This window comes from Pyxicephalus adspersus, unplaced genomic scaffold (assembly GCF_032062135.1).
Source record: "Pyxicephalus adspersus unplaced genomic scaffold, UCB_Pads_2.0 Sca267, whole genome shotgun sequence".
NCBI classification, from domain to species: domain Eukaryota; kingdom Metazoa; phylum Chordata; class Amphibia; order Anura; family Pyxicephalidae; genus Pyxicephalus; species Pyxicephalus adspersus.
The window spans coordinates 1-18,999 of record NW_027317274.1 but is presented as its reverse complement, the minus strand read 5'-3'; the positions used below and the strand labels follow the sequence as shown (position 1 = coordinate 18,999).

At 39.0% G+C, this 18,999-nt stretch overlaps 2 protein-coding genes across 2 annotated transcripts; both read left to right on the top strand.

Moving 5' to 3' along the window:
• Window positions 1-772: 772 nt before the first annotated feature.
• Window positions 773-7,534, top strand: LOC140344968 (tetratricopeptide repeat protein 39A-like). Its single transcript, XM_072432153.1, has 3 exons — window positions 773-1,718; window positions 2,973-3,089; window positions 4,859-7,534. Exons 1-3 carry the CDS (start codon window positions 1,597-1,599, stop codon window positions 4,953-4,955), a joined length of 336 nt encoding a protein of 111 aa, XP_072288254.1. The 5' UTR covers window positions 773-1,596; the 3' UTR covers window positions 4,956-7,534.
• Window positions 7,535-8,401: 867 nt separating this feature from the next.
• LOC140344966 (tetratricopeptide repeat protein 39A-like) lies at window positions 8,402-18,263 on the top strand (the record flags this gene model as incomplete). The annotated part of the gene is given in 5 exon segments (XM_072432152.1): window positions 8,402-8,522; window positions 9,148-9,259; window positions 10,974-11,088; window positions 12,343-12,459; window positions 14,229-18,263. Coding segments are annotated over 5 exon segments (562 nt in total), but the record flags the coding sequence as incomplete, so codon positions are not given.
• Window positions 18,264-18,999: the final 736 nt, after the last annotated feature.

Sequence of the window (18,999 nt, the reverse complement as noted above, 5' to 3'; positions counted from 1 at the left end):
GTCTTATTACTCCATTGAGTCTCCATTGAATTCATTGAGTCTCATTTATTGGGCTTGGACTTAAGGCAGCCATAGCCTGAAGACATTCTTTGCCCAATCCGGCTGATGATCTCATGGCTATAGGTGTCTGTGGAAATTTCTATCCGAGGTCTTAGCTGGTTTCCTATGAGATGCTCTTTTCTTGGAGGCGTACACCTATGTCTCTCATTTCTGTAAGAGCTAAGGTGACCCAAGCTCTTATGTTCATCCCTGAAGCTTTAAACATCCTAACATAGTTGGGTTATTATGTATTTGACGTTCCTCTTAGGTCTGTATTCAGCTTTGAGGTCCTAATTACAGTATCATATATATTAAATATATAGCTGATACCAATACTTGTCTAAGAATGGAGAAATATTGATGAGTTTATAAAGCCTCCCTAAGTACCCTGTAATTAAAGAATTTACAAATTTTTACCAAGCAGTAAATGTAGCTACAGGCACTGTGGAGCATTTCATCTCTAAAAATCAGATCAGAAGGACTGAAGTCATTCTAATCATTCTCTTGGTTGCTTTGCTCCTCCAACAGTCCCAGAGTTCCTGTTATGTGTTTACATTAGAGATATTTTTTTAGGTAAAATTACAGAAAATACACTTTTTGCTTCAAAACAAACAAAACTCCAGCTGCATTATTAACGAGACCAAAATGAAACCCTCTTTATTCATAAAGATAAATACTAAAATTCTTGGGACTTTAAAAACTTTAAAAACTGTTGGTAAGGAAGGGGGGGGGGGTTATTAGGTTGGTAATAAAGTGGTTAAAATAAATCTGTGGTCAGTCTTTGGACATTAAAAAATTTTCAAATTTTCAACAAGCAGTAAATGTAGCTACAGGCAAGGAGCAACTCATCTCTAAAAATCAGAACAGAAGGACTGGAGTCATTCAAATCATTCTCTTGGTTGCTTTGCTCCTCCTACAGTCCCAGAGTTCTTGTTATGTGTTTACATTAGAGATTAGGAGGCAGGAAGACACTGGAAAAGCAAGGTGAGTTGAGCTTCCAAGTTACTAACTATTGGGGTAGCAGGGTGAGCTTTCAAGTCACTAATGGAAGGGGTAGCAAGGTGAGCCGAGCTTCCAAAACACTATCTGAGGGGGTAGCAGGGTGAGCTGAGCTTCTAAGCCACTAATGAAGGGGTACCAGGTTGAGCTGAGCTTCCAAGTCACTTACTGAGGGGGTAGCAGGGTTAGCTGTGCTTCCAGGTCACTAATGGAGGGGGTACCAGGGCGAGCTGAGCCTCCAAGTCACTAACAGAGAGGGTCGTAGGGTTAACCAAGCTGATAATAGAATGACTTGACTTCAGTGCTTCTGCAGGTAACTTTGCGAGTAGTTTTTCCAGCGTGCTTGCTGCTTCAGAGAACATTAATACCTTGTTTCAAAGTTAATTTACTGAATGAACAAGTTAATGAAGAATAAATAATTACTTGAATTCCTATAGCCTGGCTGTAGGTTTACTTTAAGTTGTCCCAGGTGATTCAGAATAACTGAAATAGCTCTGCTGAAGTTTGCAGCTGGGAACTATTCATGGAAAATAATTAAATTGACTTATTTTGTGCTCCATGTCAGCTTCTGAATTCCTGGTCGATGATCAGTGTCTGGTGAAGCTGCTAAAAGGTCTTTGCCTGAAGTATCTGGACAGAATAGAGGAGGCAGAAGAATGCTTTAAATACATCTCTGTAAAGTGAGTATATGCTGGAGGCTTTGTGACGTATATTCTGCGCATTTACATGTGACAGCTGTAATACCTCGGACTTCTCAGAGCCTTAGAGAAAAGTATTCGTAATAGAGAAGGAGAGTCATACCCACATATGCATATTGAAGAAGTAATTTGTATTTATATTGATTCTTTGATATCTCTTTCCACTTCAACTGCTTTACATTCACTTTCAGTGTCTGTGCCTGGACACAGCAGACAAATTGCCTGCACTTACAATGCTTACAGGTTATCCTAAATCATACACGTAACAATAAACTATTTACCATAGATTTCTTTTTTGTGACAATCTTTCAATTTAAAAAGATTCATCAACAAAAGGTGTGTTGCAGATGTTAGGAAAAGTTACAACATTTTTTTTGCAAAATTCACGAACTAGGATGAAATGGATTACTTAATCATTTGTTATTTTTTAGCAAGTGTTTTAAATCCTGGACAAGATCCATTCCAGAATTGCTGGATCACCCATCTTCTTCTATGATAGTCTATCTTCTTCAGTCTTGGAAAGCTTTATTAAATCTGGCTCATTGAATTAATATAATGAACCAAAAAAGCTGTTTGTCCTAAAAAAAAGTAACCAAACACAATGTCATTCTTAAATGGTAACAACTGCAAAACTTGACAGATTGCCTGGTCTAGATGGGTCGTTAACAGACCTGGTGTGCCGTTGTCTCCATGTCTTTCCTTTTGGGCTGTTGGACAGCCACAGATGGTGTAAATCCATATTCATCTTGCATTTTTGGGTGAAGGAGCATAGGACGGTGTGCATAAAGGAAATGTTATATTTTTAATAATGAGAAGCTCTTTGCACTGCTGGGCTTAAAAGCAGGAATGGTGCCTTGTTTTATGGCAACCCCTGGATTGGCTATCCCTACCCAGCAAATTTGTGTCCCCTGTTGCCTCGGATTTGAGGTCATGGACCATCTAAATTCGTGGATGATGTTGATATTGTCCCATGCAGAATCATGAAAATTTTATTTTATTTTTTCCCCCTGCTGAATTCCTTCTTTCCCTCTCCTTCTAGGTTGACTTCTCACTTGACTCAGCTAGTATTACCAATTTTGCATTTTATGTGTGATATATTTTATACACTTGCTTGGAGTTTTTCTACTTTATACTTTCAGGGTAGCAATTTTGTAAATGTTCCTTCCGCTTTAACAAAACTCCAGGAAATGTTTTTTTTTATTCTTTTACTAACCCACATAACTATTTTTTCTCCAGTGAAAAGAAGATTAAATATGATGAGTACCTGGTACCCAATGCTTTGCTGGAGTTGGCTCTGCTCTATCTGCAGCTGGACAGAAGGGAAGAAGCCATCAAACTGCTGGAAAGTGCCAAGTAAGTGAGGATAACGGGTCGAGATGTATGAAATCACCATAAAACAACAACAATTTTATAATTTTACCATCCACCGCTGTACATTGTAAGAATGTTGTAGGCTTTTCTTTTTCTAAACATTCATTCCTTGCCCTTAGCTTATCATACCTGAGATGTAAAGATAACTGGGCTGGTTCTTCAAAACCTAGATTTATAAACTTTGATTAGTTTGTGGGCTCTAGTAGTAATTAATTGACCTTCAATGATTTTTGTTCTTTATGTTTTGCACCTCCTATTATCACCAGTGTTTTTTTCGAATGGTGTTTCTATCAAGATTACATAAGTTTCATAATCTTAAATCCACAATCATTTGGCCATATAGAATACATGTGAATATTTAGAACTGTGCCATCTGTTAAATCCTCCAGGTAACAAAATACTAGGCTCATGGTGATAGTTATGGTGCCAAGGTTCTTGGCACAGGGGAGCATGCCAAGAGAGAGTACTGACTATTCCAGTAGTCGCCAAGCTTTTGGACCTCACAGACCACTAAATTCATAATTTTAAATTCATTAATATGAATTTTTTAAAAAAAGATAAATACATTTGTAAAATATTGATCTTCCTAATGGTGCCTGATAAGGACTTTGGAGGCTCCGATTCATAGATCAGCTCACGGTTAAGTGAAGTATTACTATTGTTACTATTATCATTAGTTGCTTTATCTTTGGTACTACTAAAGAAATGCAAAATGTTTGTTTACTAATTCTCACTCATTATGGGTTTATTTCATTTCAATCTAAGACCAAACAAGAAATGATAGTTATCAAAGTCAAACTATTTGATGCCATTAAATATAACAGGTAAAGAAAATACACAGTTAGGCGTACGGCTCGGCAGCGGTTGCCTCATACACCTTAAGACTACACTGACATCACGCTGCACTTCCCTTGTTTTTCTGTCTCTAGTACAATTTGTGAATCTAGCGCAATATAAAGGTGAAAATTGTCATTCAGAAGAATTTATTAGAATTTTATTATTAATAATAAAACATAAAAATTGCAAATAATGTCCAAATTTTTCTGTGGACCACCGGTTGGCGACCACTGGGCTATTCTATCATTTAGCCCATTCAATGTCTCTGGAAAGCCCACCTCCCAACCAACCTATATTCACCACCCCACACTCCCCTAACTGTTGCTCCTTCTGATATTCTGAAATATCAGTTCTTTCAAGTAATGGGGAGCATATAACCTCCAGCAGGATGCAGTAGTTGTGCTTTATTGGCAGTAGGCAGCTCCAAACACTGTCACCTAAGCAGAAGGACATTCTAAGTTCCTCCTGGGCTGGACTTCCAGAGAGAAGCAGAACAGTGGAGGAATGCAGGAAAGGTGAGTATCAGTAAGCCAGGGGTGAACATTAATGGAAATGGGTTTTTTAAGCACTAGATTTATCAGGAGCTGCAATTTGAATGACTGATCTGACCTGCTCTGTACGTTGCTTTGTTCACTATTAGCAACATCAGGTGATATTTATTATAGGCATTGCAGAATGAGAATATTATTCTGATGATATGACATCTATGGCACATTATCAGAACTTCCCTCCCTGTGCTGCTCGGAGCTGTGTTATGTGTCATCCATGGCTGTGTAATGCTTTAAACAGCTGGTTGGTGGGACATTCAATGTAATTACAGGCTTGCTATGTAAAAGTGGCATTTATCCAGCAATCATTTCTCTCAACAGGCTTATTTGTTCTAAACTACTGACAATTAAACATTTCTCTTTCAGACACAACTACAAGAATTATTCTATGGAGTCTCGCACACATTTCAGGATTCAGGATGCTCTGCTGCAAGCCAAAACAACGCCTCACAACGGATGCTGACAAACATTCCTCGGGAATATCTCTTGTAGTATTTATTTATCACAAACTGAGGCAAAAGTAGGCGCGGGTCCTGAAAAAAAAAAGGCTAATCGGAGGATCTCGGACAAGATCTCATAGATTATTTTATGAAAGTTGATTTTTGTAAAGTGTACGGCAGCCATGTTTGCAGTCTACAGTGCTGCTTGTATGGGGTGGCTATATTGTGAGCTGGACCATTATTCATTAGTGCGCCTTATACCTCAACAAGGTCACTTGAACTTTTTCAAATTGTTGGCTCCATATTGCTTCAGCACATTCAACGTCTACTGCCCAAAGATCAGCAACATAGGTGTAAAGATGACTGTAAGAGCTGCCATAGAGGTCTCATATAAAAGTGCCCAAAGAATAGTTTGTGTTGCCTAAAATAACACATTTTTATGTTTAGGCTTTCATTCTTCCTTTTGACACTGGAAACACGAAATTGAAAATCATTGGTTATTATAAGACATAAAAACAGGTCAGTCAGACACTTTTCTGCATGAAATTTAAGATTGCAAGAAAACCTATATATTTGGTCACTGTGGTCAAACAAAAAGTCATTGAATGAACTGGAGAGAAAAATATTTCTTGATAAACATTGGAAATGCAACTAATCAATGGTTAAAGACAAGTTTCAGTTAGGTCATCAGCCACTAGAGGGGGCTGCAATGTCTTCTGTAAGCCATGGCAGATCAGTAGAATGTGGATGATTTACTTGACATTCAACACTGCCAGGGTTATTATTATTCTTATTAATAATGATAATAATAATAATAATAATTAGAATATATATATATATATATATATATATACATATATATATATATATATATATATAGAGGAACATAGGCCAATTTACACCCATTTTTGACCTTACCTTCTCCACCTAAAAACGAGATGCCTGGCTTAAATAATAATCCAAAAGCTTTAGGAGTCTAAGACACCTGCGAATGACTAATGTGCAGTAGATTTTAGTTCTCGTGCTGCATACTTAATACAGGCTACTGATCCAAAATGTACTGAAGCTAAAGTCAGACTGGCAACTAAAATTGTCTGAAGAAGGTCAGCAGCAGCAGTCTTCATATTTATCTCAGCAAAGGTTTATTTATTGTTTTTTCCTCCTTTATCCAGTGCTGTAATCTGGGCCAGATTTATGTTTCTGCTCTGGCACACCTAGAGCTTCTCTTTAGAGGTGCTGTTACAAGTCACCACTAGAGGGCCTCTTTACCTTTATATAGCTATAGAATGCAGAAACAGGCCAGAGCAGGTTGCAGAATCCTTCCATAGCCCCATAGGCTTTGATGGGTCTATTCTTGCTTACAGCAGACCTAGGAGGGATCTGTATGGAAGAAAACAGGTAGCTGCCTTTGTGACTTGCTTTTCAAGGTATGACATAGAGAGGAGTCATCCTTTTATTCACTGCAATATCATTAATATTGCACAGTATTTACATAGCGCCATCATATTACGCAGCACTACAACGTATATAGTCATGTCACTAGCTGTCCCTCAAAGGGGCTCACAATCTAATGTCCCTACCATAGTCATTTGTGTTTAATACAGTGTAGGGTCAATTTTTGGGGGAAGCCAATTTACCCAACTGCATCTTTCTGGAGTGTGGGAGGAAACCAGAGTACCCGGAGGAAACCCACGCAAACACAGGAGAACCTGCAAACTCCATGCAGATAGGGTCCTGGCTGAGATTCGAACCTGGGACCTAGCGCTGCAAAAGCCAGAGTGCTAACCACTGAGCCACCGTGCTGCAAAAAAGTTGCTAACCCATAACAAAAACGTGCATTTATCAAATCATGTTATGCAAAGGGTTGTTCTGGGTTAATGGCTTACCTTAGAAGGATGAGCATGACAGCCCTGCGCCTTTGTTAGATGGCATTCTTTGTAGTTTATTCCTTGTGGTTCCTTGTAATTCTGAAGATTTAAGTTCATTTAGGGACTGTTGGCTTTGTCAATTTTTGTATACTAGCTCTAGCTAAATATAAGAAAACCTACAGTACAGTGAGAAAATATGGAGTCTCCCATTGATAATATGCCTTAAACAATGCCTTTTGTCTGGCTTTAATATTTTTTGAGCCATTGGTCAGGTCACAAGTTAAGACCTCAATCTGCATGCTTGTCCCAGGTCAGAGACCCAAAATATTGAATGCTGAGATACCTGGACTGCCTATATATTTTTAGGAGATCAGCAGCAGAAGCTACAATGGCTTAAATACCTAAATGTTTATTTGTAAACCCCTCATTAAAATAAATGATAATAAAAATAAAATAAAAAGTATCAGATGGGCTCCTATATGAAAGCCATACGCCAGTGAAAGTCATAAGAACGAGTTACTTAGTGCTACCACAACCATAATTGGACAGACTGTTTTCTTGCCTGTGTGACGGGGCCACATAGTATGAAACACATGGCAATGATTGATCCCAGTCCATGCTTTGCTGTAATGATGAATGTAGTGTCTTTCTCAGTATGTGATTTAACATTCCATTTATCTGTCAGCTTTTGATGGATTGCACTGTGACAAATATAAATGCTGTGCTTTCAATTACACCGGACATGACGCACAAATAGCTCATCAACCTTGCAATTTATTGTTGCACATTGATTTTTAATTTTAGTTTTCATTAATGACAAATGTTGCCATGTAGCAGGTGATAGTTAAGCACAGTTCAGCTAAATGGTATTTATCATATAATTGGTTTGGAGGTGAAGGCTGGAGGTTGATGGGGAAGTAGCCATGGGGGGTTGAGTCCATCAATATATAATAGTGGTACTCTGATCATCTAAGGGCCCCCAGCAGCAATCTAGGGGCCCCGGCAGTCCACATAGGTGCACCCATAGGTGAGACCATTACTGGTGTTTCTGAGGTCTCAGCTTCATGGTTGGTTAGGTGTGCAGTCACATAACTAAAAGCAGGTACCATTCTAAATACATATATAGTGTGACACCAGAGATTGGCGTGTTACCCATGCCAAATTGTGTCTGGTTAATTTCCAATTCATGGCGGATGGAGATGACTGTGTTCTGGCACCAAATCCAAATCTTTTGAACAATTGCAGCTAATTTTGTGTGATTAGTTGTCTGAAATGTATATGTAGCTTAAGTTCATGGAACACTAAGACCTTTTTTTGCTTTATTAGGAAATGTATGTGAAAGTGATCAGTTTTGTGTGAAAATCCAATATCTGTAAGGGCCAACATTGGCAAGAACTGTTTTTTCCTAAAAGTGTGTTAGGCATGTAAGAGCTTTATGCTCCCGACATGGCTATGTACGATTGCATCACTTCCTCTCCCCATGACACGCAGTGGACCTGAACATGAACTGCAGAAGGTAGACTATCATGGGAGTACGTGAGCAATCCAGCAAACCTGGAATGGATCACAATGCTGGATCTATCTTATAATTGTGTTTCCAGACAGGTACCAAGTTTAAAAGTGAAAATAGCTGGAAAATCCCTTCCCACCGAGAAGTTTGCCATTCGGAAATCTCGTAGGTATCAGCCGCAGAACCACAATCCTCTGCCTGTCCCACCATTGGTACGACTCTTATGTTTACTCATTGTATTCATGTCATTCAAAGGGTCAATTAGTGACTTGAATTAGACAGGCTCTAGGCCAGTGTTTATCTATCTTTTTAACATGGGGGAACCCTTTAAAGAACTTTCAGGTCTTCAGGGATCCCTTGCTATATTTAATATATCCACAGCTCACAGTACATTGGTGTGGTGGTCACTGGGATGAATGCCTCCTTCATTGCTGGTCAGTGGGATGAATGTCACTTAAATAAACTGACTTGATTCTCTAGAAATTATAAGATCCCCCTATACCAGCCATGGTAGGATTGTGAATGTGGTGGCAAATGTCATCTCATCACAGGAGTCCCTAAAAGATATATAATGACGGTGAGAATAGCTACAATCTTTTGTATATTAGGTTAAAATTATCTAGGCACCATCAACAAAGTCTAGGAACGATCAGTGAAAGTAGGTGACAACACAAAAAACCCAAATCTTCCAGGAATTGGTATTAATGAAGACAAGGTTGGGTTAAGACACAGCTGTAGGTAATGCAAAAGTTTTCCTGGTGATTTAATATCTGTATGATTGTAACCAGCCTAGATACCAGAAATGCATTTGTTCAGCTGAAGTGCTTCCCCTTACAGGAGATGATGTATATCTGGAATGGCTATGCTATCATCGGGAAGCAGAGGGATCTCACCGAGGACATGCTTGACACGTTGAACCAATCAGAGGAAGCTCTGGAAGGAGCTGCAGGTAGCAAGTCATGTAATTTAAGGCAAGCACTCATTTTTCGGGTGTTTTTGCATGTGGGGGCCAGTGGCCGAAACATTTAGATGTCTGCTGGAATCACTTGCCATGTTCTTGGTCTTATTACTCCATTGAGTCTCCATTGAATTCATTGAGTCTCATTTATTGGGCTTGGACTTAAGGCAGCCATAGCCTGAAGACATTCTTTGCCCAATCCGGCTGATGATCTCATGGCTATAGGTGTCTGTGGACATTTCTATCCGAGGTCTTAGCTGGTTTCCTATGAGATGCTCTTTTCTTGGAGGCGTACACCTATGTCTCTCATTTCTGTAAGAGCTAAGGTGACCCAAGCTCTTATGTTCATCCCTGAAGCTTTAAACATCCTAACATAGTTGGGTTATTATGTATTTGACGTTCCTCTTAGGTCTGTATTCAGCTTTGAGGTCCTAATTACAGTATCATATATAATAAATATATAGCTGATACCAATACTTGTCTAAGAACGGAGAAATATTGATGAGTTTATAAAGCCTCCCTAAGTACCCTGTAATTAAAGAATTTACAAATTTTTACCAAGCAGTAAATGTAGCTACAGGCACTGTGGAGCATTTCATCTCTAAAAATCAGATCAGAAGGACTGAAGTCATTCTAATCATTCTCTTGGTTGCTTTGCTCCTCCAACAGTCCCAGAGTTCCTGTTATGTGTTTACATTAGAGATATTTTTTTAGGTAAAATTACAGAAAATACACTTTTTGCTTCAAAACAAACAAAAATCCAGCTGCATTATTAACGAGACCAAAATGAAACCCTCTTTATTCATAAAGATAAATACTAAAATTCTTGGGACTTTAAAAACTTTAAAAACTGTTGGTAAGGAAGGGGGGGGGGGTTATTAGGTTGGTAATAAAGTGGTTAAAATAAATCTGTGGTCAGTCTTTGGACATTAAAAAATTTTCAAATTTTCAACAAGCAGTAAATGTAGCTACAGGCAAGGAGCAACTCATCTCTAAAAATCAGAACAGAAGGACTGGAGTCATTCAAATCATTCTCTTGGTTGCTTTGCTCCTCCTACAGTCCCAGAGTTCTTGTTATGTGTTTACATTAGAGATTAGGAGGCAGGAAGACACTGGAAAAGCAAGGTGAGTTGAGCTTCCAAGTTACTAACTATTGGGGTAGCAGGGTGAGCTTTCAAGTCACTAATGGAAGGGGTAGCAAGGTGAGCCGAGCTTCCAAAACACTATCTGAGGGGGTAGCAGGGTGAGCTGAGCTTCCAAGCCACTAATGAAGGGGTACCAGGGTGAGCTGAGCTTCCAAGTCACTTACTGAGGGGGTAGCAGGGTTAGCTGTGCTTCCAGGTCACTAATGGAGGGGGTACCAGGGCGAGCTGAGCCTCCAAGTCACTAACAGAGAGGGTCGTAGGGTTAACCAAGCTGATAATAGAATGACTTGACTTCAGTGCTTCTGCAGGTAACTTTGCGAGTAGTTTTTCCAGGGTGCCTGCTGCTTCAGAGAACATTAATACCTTGTTTCAAAGTTAATTTACTGAATGAACAAGTTAATGAAGAATAAATAATTACTTGAATTCCTATAGCCTGGCTGTAGGTTTACTTTAAGTTGTCCCAGGTGATTCAGAATAACTGAAATAGCTCTGCTGAAGTTTGCAGCTGGGAACTATTCATGGAAAATAATTAAATTGACTTATTTTGTGCTCCATGTCAGCTTCTGAATTCCTGGTCGATGATCAGTGTCTGGTGAAGCTGCTAAAAGGTCTTTGCCTGAAGTATCTGGACAGAATAGAGGAGGCAGAAGAATGCTTTAAATACATCTCTGTAAAGTGAGTATATGCTGGAGGCTTTGTGACGTATATTCTGCGCATTTACATGTGACAGCTGTAATACCTCGGACTTCTCAGAGCCTTAGAGAAAAGTATTCGTAATAGAGAAGGAGAGTCATACCCACATATGCATATTGAAGAAGTAATTTGTATTTATATTGATTCTTTGATATCTCTTTCCACTTCAACTGCTTTACATTCACTTTCAGTGTCTGTGCCTGGACACAGCAGACAAATTGCCTGCACTTACAATGCTTACAGGTTATCCTAAATCATATACGTAACAATAAACTATTTACCATAGATTTCTTTTTTGTGACAATCTTTCAATTTAAAAAGATTCATCAACAAAAGGTGTGTTGCAGATGTTAGGAAAAGTTACAACATTTTTTTTGCAAAATTCACGAACTAGGATGAAATGGATTACTTAATCATTTGTTATTTTTTAGCAAGTGTTTTAAATCCTGGACAAGATCCATTCCAGAATTGCTGGATCACCCATCTTCTTCTATGATAGTCTATCTTCTTCAGTCTTGGAAAGCTTTATTAAATCTGGCTCATTGAATTAATATAATGAACCAAAAAAGCTGTTTGTCCTAAAAAAAAGTAACCAAACACAATGTCATTCTTAAATGGTAACAACTGCAAAACTTGACAGATTGCCTGGTCTAGATGGGTCGTTAACAGACCTGGTGTGCCGTTGTCTCCATGTCTTTCCTTTTGGGCTGTTGGACAGCCACAGATGGTGTAAATCCATATTCATCTTGCATTTTTGGGTGAAGGAGCATAGGACGGTGTGCATAAAGGAAATGTTATATTTTTAATAATGAGAAGCTCTTTGCACTGCTGGGCTTAAAAGCAGGAATGGTGCCTTGTTTTATGGCAACCCCTGGATTGGCTATCCCTACCCAGCAAATTTGTGTCCCCTGTTGCCTCGGATTTGAGGTCATGGACCATCTAAATTCGTGGATGATGTTGATATTGTCCCATGCAGAATCATGAAAATTTTATTTTATTTTTTCCCCCTGCTGAATTCCTTCTTTCCCTCTCCTTCTAGGTTGACTTCTCACTTGACTCAGCTAGTATTACCAATTTTGCATTTTATGTGTGATATATTTTATACACTTGCTTGGAGTTTTTCTACTTTATACTTTCAGGGTAGCAATTTTGTAAATGTTCCTTCCGCTTTAACAAAACTCCAGGAAATGTTTTTTTTTATTCTTTTACTAACCCACATAACTATTTTTTCTCCAGTGAAAAGAAGATTAAATATGATGAGTACCTGGTACCCAATGCTTTGCTGGAGTTGGCTCTGCTCTATCTGCAGCTGGACAGAAGGGAAGAAGCCATCAAACTGCTGGAAAGTGCCAAGTAAGTGAGGATAACGGGTCGAGATGTATGAAATCACCATAAAACAACAACAATTTTATAATTTTACCATCCACCGCTGTACATTGTAAGAATGTTGTAGGCTTTTCTTTTTCTAAACATTCATTCCTTGCCCTTAGCTTATCATACCTGAGATGTAAAGATAACTGGGCTGGTTCTTCAAAACCTAGATTTATAAACTTTGATTAGTTTGTGGGCTCTAGTAGTAATTAATTGACCTTCAATGATTTTTGTTCTTTATGTTTTGCACCTCCTATTATCACCAGTGTTTTTTTCGAATGGTGTTTCTATCAAGATTACATAAGTTTCATAATCTTAAATCCACAATCATTTGGCCGTATAGAATACATGTGAATATTTAGAACTGTGCCATCTGTTAAATCCTCCAGGTAACAAAATACTAGGCTCATGGTGATAGTTATGGTGCCAAGGTTCTTGGCACAGGGGAGCATGCCAAGAGAGAGTACTGACTATTCCAGTAGTCGCCAAGCTTTTGGACCTCACAGACCACTAAATTCATAATTTTAAATTCATTAATATGAATTTTTTAAAAAAAGATAAATACATTTGTAAAATATTGATCTTCCTAATGGTGCCTGATAAGGACTTTGGAGGCTCCGATTCATAGATCAGCTCACGGTTAAGTGAAGTATTACTATTGTTACTATTATCATTAGTTGCTTTATCTTTGGTACTACTAAAGAAATGCAAAATGTTTGTTTACTAATTCTCACTCATTATGGGTTTATTTCATTTCAATCTAAGACCAAACAAGAAATGATAGTTATCAAAGTCAAACTATTTGATGCCATTAAATATAACAGGTAAAGAAAATACACAGTTAGGCGTACGGCTCGGCAGCGGTTGCCTCATACACCTTAAGACTACACTGACATCACGCTGCACTTCCCTTGTTTTTCTGTCTCTAGTACAATTTGTGAATCTAGCGCAATATAAAGGTGAAAATTGTCATTCAGAAGAATTTATTAGAATTTTATTATTAATAATAAAACATAAAAATTGCAAATAATGTCCAAATTTTTCTGTGGACCACCGGTTGGCGACCACTGGGCTATTCTATCATTTAGCCCATTCAATGTCTCTGGAAAGCCCACCTCCCAACCAACCTATATTCACCACCCCACACTCCCCTAACTGTTGCTCCTTCTGATATTCTGAAATATCAGTTCTTTCAAGTAATGGGGAGCATATAACCTCCAGCAGGATGCAGTAGTTGTGCTTTATTGGCAGTAGGCAGCTCCAAACACTGTCACCTAAGCAGAAGGACATTCTAAGTTCCTCCTGGGCTGGACTTCCAGAGAGAAGCAGAACAGTGGAGGAATGCAGGAAAGGTGAGTATCAGTAAGCCAGGGGTGAACATTAATGGAAATGGGTTTTTTAAGCACTAGATTTATCAGGAGCTGCAATTTGAATGACTGATCTGACCTGCTCTGTACGTTGCTTTGTTCACTATTAGCAACATCAGGTGATATTTATTATAGGCATTGCAGAATGAGAATATTATTCTGATGATATGACATCTATGGCACATTATCAGAACTTCCCTCCCTGTGCTGCTCGGAGCTGTGTTATGTGTCATCCATGGCTGTGTAATGCTTTAAACAGCTGGTTGGTGGGACATTCAATGTAATTACAGGCTTGCTATGTAAAAGTGGCATTTATCCAGCAATCATTTCTCTCAACAGGCTTATTTGTTCTAAACTACTGACAATTAAACATTTCTCTTTCAGACACAACTACAAGAATTATTCTATGGAGTCTCGCACACATTTCAGGATTCAGGATGCTCTGCTGCAAGCCAAAACAACGCCTCACAACGGATGCTGACAAACATTCCTCGGGAATATCTCTTGTAGTATTTATTTATCACAAACTGAGGCAAAAGTAGGCGCGGGTCCTGAAAAAAAAAAGGCTAATCGGAGGATCTCGGACAAGATCTCATAGATTATTTTATGAAAGTTGATTTTTGTAAAGTGTACGGCAGCCATGTTTGCAGTCTACAGTGCTGCTTGTATGGGGTGGCTATATTGTGAGCTGGACCATTATTCATTAGTGCGCCTTATACCTCAACAAGGTCACTTGAACTTTTTCAAATTGTTGGCTCCATATTGCTTCAGCACATTCAACGTCTACTGCCCAAAGATCAGCAACATAGGTGTAAAGATGACTGTAAGAGCTGCCATAGAGGTCTCATATAAAAGTGCCCAAAGAATAGTTTGTGTTGCCTAAAATAACACATTTTTATGTTTAGGCTTTCATTCTTCCTTTTGACACTGGAAACACGAAATTGAAAATCATTGGTTATTATAAGACATAAAAACAGGTCAGTCAGACACTTTTCTGCATGAAATTTAAGATTGCAAGAAAACCTATATATTTGGTCACTGTGGTCAAACAAAAAGTCATTGAATGAACTGGAGAGAAAAATATTTCTTGATAAACATTGGAAATGCAACTAATCAATGGTTAAAGACAAGTTTCAGTTAGGTCATCAGCCACTAGAGGGGGCTGCAATGTCTTCTGTAAGCCATGGCAGATCAGTAGAATGTGGATGATTTACTTGACATTCAACACTGCCAGGGTTATTATTATTCTTATTAATAATGATAATAATAATAATAATAATTAGAATATATATATATATATATATATATATACATATATATATATATATATATATATAGAGGAACATAGGCCAATTTACACCCATTTTTGACCTTACCTTCTCCACCTAAAAACGAGATGCCTGGCTTAAATAATAATCCAAAAGCTTTAGGAGTCTAAGACACCTGCGAATGACTAATGTGCAGTAGATTTTAGTTCTCGTGCTGCATACTTAATACAGGCTACTGATCCAAAATGTACTGAAGCTAAAGTCAGACTGGCAACTAAAATTGTCTGAAGAAGGTCAGCAGCAGCAGTCTTCATATTTATCTCAGCAAAGGTTTATTTATTGTTTTTTCCTCCTTTATCCAGTGCTGTAATCTGGGCCAGATTTATGTTTCTGCTCTGGCACACCTAGAGCTTCTCTTTAGAGGTGCTGTTACAAGTCACCACTAGAGGGCCTCTTTACCTTTATATAGCTATAGAATGCAGAAACAGGCCAGAGCAGGTTGCAGAATCCTTCCATAGCCCCATAGGCTTTGATGGGTCTATTCTTGCTTACAGCAGACCTAGGAGGGATCTGTATGGAAGAAAACAGGTAGCTGCCTTTGTGACTTGCTTTTCAAGGTATGACATAGAGAGGAGTCATCCTTTTATTCACTGCAATATCATTAATATTGCACAGTATTTACATAGCGCCATCATATTACGCAGCACTACAACGTATATAGTCATGTCACTAGCTGTCCCTCAAAGGGGCTCACAATCTAATGTCCCTACCATAGTCATTTGTGTTTAATACAGTGTAGGGTCAATTTTTGGGGGAAGCCAATTTACCCAACTGCATCTTTCTGGAGTGTGGGAGGAAACCAGAGTACCCGGAGGAAACCCACGCAAACACAGGAGAACCTGCAAACTCCATGCAGATAGGGTCCTGGCTGAGATTCGAACCTGGGACCTAGCGCTGCAAAAGCCAGAGTGCTAACCACTGAGCCACCGTGCTGCAAAAAAGTTGCTAACCCATAACAAAAACGTGCATTTATCAAATCATGTTATGCAAAGGGTTGTTCTGGGTTAATGGCTTACCTTAGAAGGATGAGCATGACAGCCCTGCGCCTTTGTTAGATGGCATTCTTTGTAGTTTATTCCTTGTGGTTCCTTGTAATTCTGAAGATTTAAGTTCATTTAGGGACTGTTGGCTTTGTCAATTTTTGTATACTAGCTCTAGCTAAATATAAGAAAACCTACAGTACAGTGAGAAAATATGGAGTCTCCCATTGATAATATGCCTTAAACAATGCCTTTTGTCTGGCTTTAATATTTTTTGAGCCATTGGTCAGGTCACAAGTTAAGACCTCAATCTGCATGCTTGTCCCAGGTCAGAGACCCAAAATATTGAATGCTGAGATACCTGGACTGCCTATATATTTTTAGGAGATCAGCAGCAGAAGCTACAATGGCTTAAATACCTAAATGTTTATTTGTAAACCCCTCATTAAAATAAATGATAATAAAAATAAAATAAAAAGTATCAGATGGGCTCCTATATGAAAGCCATACGCCAGTGAAAGTCATAAGAACGAGTTACTTAGTGCTACCACAACCATAATTGGACAGACTGTTTTCTTGCCTGTGTGACGGGGCCACATAGTATGAAACACATGGCAATGATTGATCCCAGTCCATGCTTTGCTGTAATGATGAATGTAGTGTCTTTCTCAGTATGTGATTTAACATTCCATTTATCTGTCAGCTTTTGATGGATTGCACTGTGACAAATATAAATGCTGTGCTTTCAATTACACCGGACATGACGCACAAATAGCTCATCAACCTTGCAATTTATTGTTGCACATTGATTTTTAATTTTAGTTTTCATTAATGACAAATGTTGCCATGTAGCAGGTGATAGTTAAGCACAGTTCAGCTAAATGGTATTTATCATATAATTGGTTTGGAGGTGAAGGCTGGAGGTTGATGGGGAAGTAGCCATGGGGGGTTGAGTCCATCAATATATAATAGTGGTACTCTGATCATCTAAGGGCCCCCAGCAGCAATCTAGGGGCCCCGGCAGTCCACATAGGTGCACCCATAGGTGAGACCATTACTGGTGTTTCTGAGGTCTCAGCTTCATGGTTGGTTAGGTGTGCAGTCACATAACTAAAAGCAGGTACCATTCTAAATACATATATAGTGTGACACCAGAGATTGGCGTGTTACCCATGCCAAATTGTGTCTGGTTAATTTCCAATTCATGGCGGATGGAGATGACTGTGTTCTGGCACCAAATCCAAATCTTTTGAACAATTGCAGCTAATTTTGTGTGATTAGTTGTCTGAAATGTATATGTAGCTTAAGTTCATGGAACACTAAGACCTTTTTTTGCTTTATTAGGAAATGTATGTGAAAGTGATCAGTTTTGTGTGAAAATCCAATATCTGTAAGGGCCAACATTGGCAAGAACTGTTTTTTCCTAAAAGTGTGTTAGGCATGTAAGAGCTTTATGCTCCCGACATGGCTATGTACGATTGCATCACTTCCTCTCCCCATGACACGCAGTGGACCTGAACATGAACTGCAGAAGGTAGACTATCATGGGAGTACGTGAGCAATCCAGCAAACCTGGAATGGATCACAATGCTGGATCACCTATGATAGTCTATCTTCTCCAGTCTTGGACAGTTTTAATAAATCTGACCCATTCTGCTCTTAGGACAGGAAGTGATGTAAATTTCATCAATATGGGTACGGTTATTCAACCCTCAATTACAACAAAATTAGGTTTGTGGTTATCTGTAATGTTGAGTTTTTTCTCCCAATGGCATCTTTACAGACAACCCAGAACACAATAAAGACCATAGCATCTAATTCTTACTCTCTATCCCATTCTAAAAATGAAGTGAAAATGTGTGGGGGCCGACGATTCAGCATGTACTCGGGGTTACTGTGGGTGTGGTTTGCACGAGTCCCGCTCTGTGTCAGTATGGGCTCCGTACAGAGCACATTCTTAGAATCAGAGTGGGCATGGTACATGTGGGTCCTGCACAGCACACGCCCACTATAATGTTGTAGGGGATTCCCTGTGCACACATGGGAATCGTCCTGCCGATTATGCCCGCCGATAATTGCAAGGCATTGATCAACTTTATTAAAATATAAAATAGGTTTTTTGTACGTGTGTATTTTATACTGTGGTCAACAGTGCTGGCGGGCCGCATGTTATTGATTTTATGACAGCCTGTGGGCAGGTGGAAGTCTAAACATGGGCCGCATTTTGCCCCGGGGCCGGACTTTGGACATGCCTGGCTTAGGCAATCCAGGGCACAGCCTAATGTATATTGCCAGCATTGTACACATTAATAATTAAAGAAGTCTTGGACTGACAGATTGTCACTGATGAGCTTGTAAGCTCTTCGGGGCAGGGTCTTCTCCTTCTGTGTCACTATCTGTATCTTGTCACTGTCTTTCCATTGCAACCCCTATTTAATGTACAGCACTGCGTAGTATGTTGGTGCTATATAAATTCTGTTTATTAATATTAATATTTAATAAGCTTTTCAAAACACTGATTGCCTGACAATGTCTGACATCAATTCAATGAAATCACTGACCTAGAACAAGCTTGAAGACAAGAAAAGATCCATGTGAAGTCAGAACTTCTGATCCGACTTCTTTCATACGAGCCATCCAGAAAGGAGATGATTTAACATTTTTTCTAGGCAATTGCCGTTTTCATCAGTGACAACATCCCTGTACCTCATCCTTCATCAGCTGGGAACTGGTAATGAAATATGAATGTACATGTTGCAGTGTCACTGGGCTCTTAGTATATCCACCTGCAATCAGCGCCTCCTAATGATATTGGATGCCTATTTGTACCAATACCATATATAAAAA

Coding starts and splice junctions, on each gene's coding strand:
- LOC140344968 (XM_072432153.1), top strand. CDS start 1,597: ATGTCAGCTTCTGAATTCCTGGTCGATGATCAGTGTCTGGTGAAGCTG. Junction 1,719..2,972: donor TTTAAATACATCTCTGTAAA/GTGAGTATATGC, acceptor TTTTTTCTCCAG/TGAAAAGAAGATTAAATATG. Junction 3,090..4,858: donor AAACTGCTGGAAAGTGCCAA/GTAAGTGAGGAT, acceptor TTTCTCTTTCAG/ACACAACTACAAGAATTATT.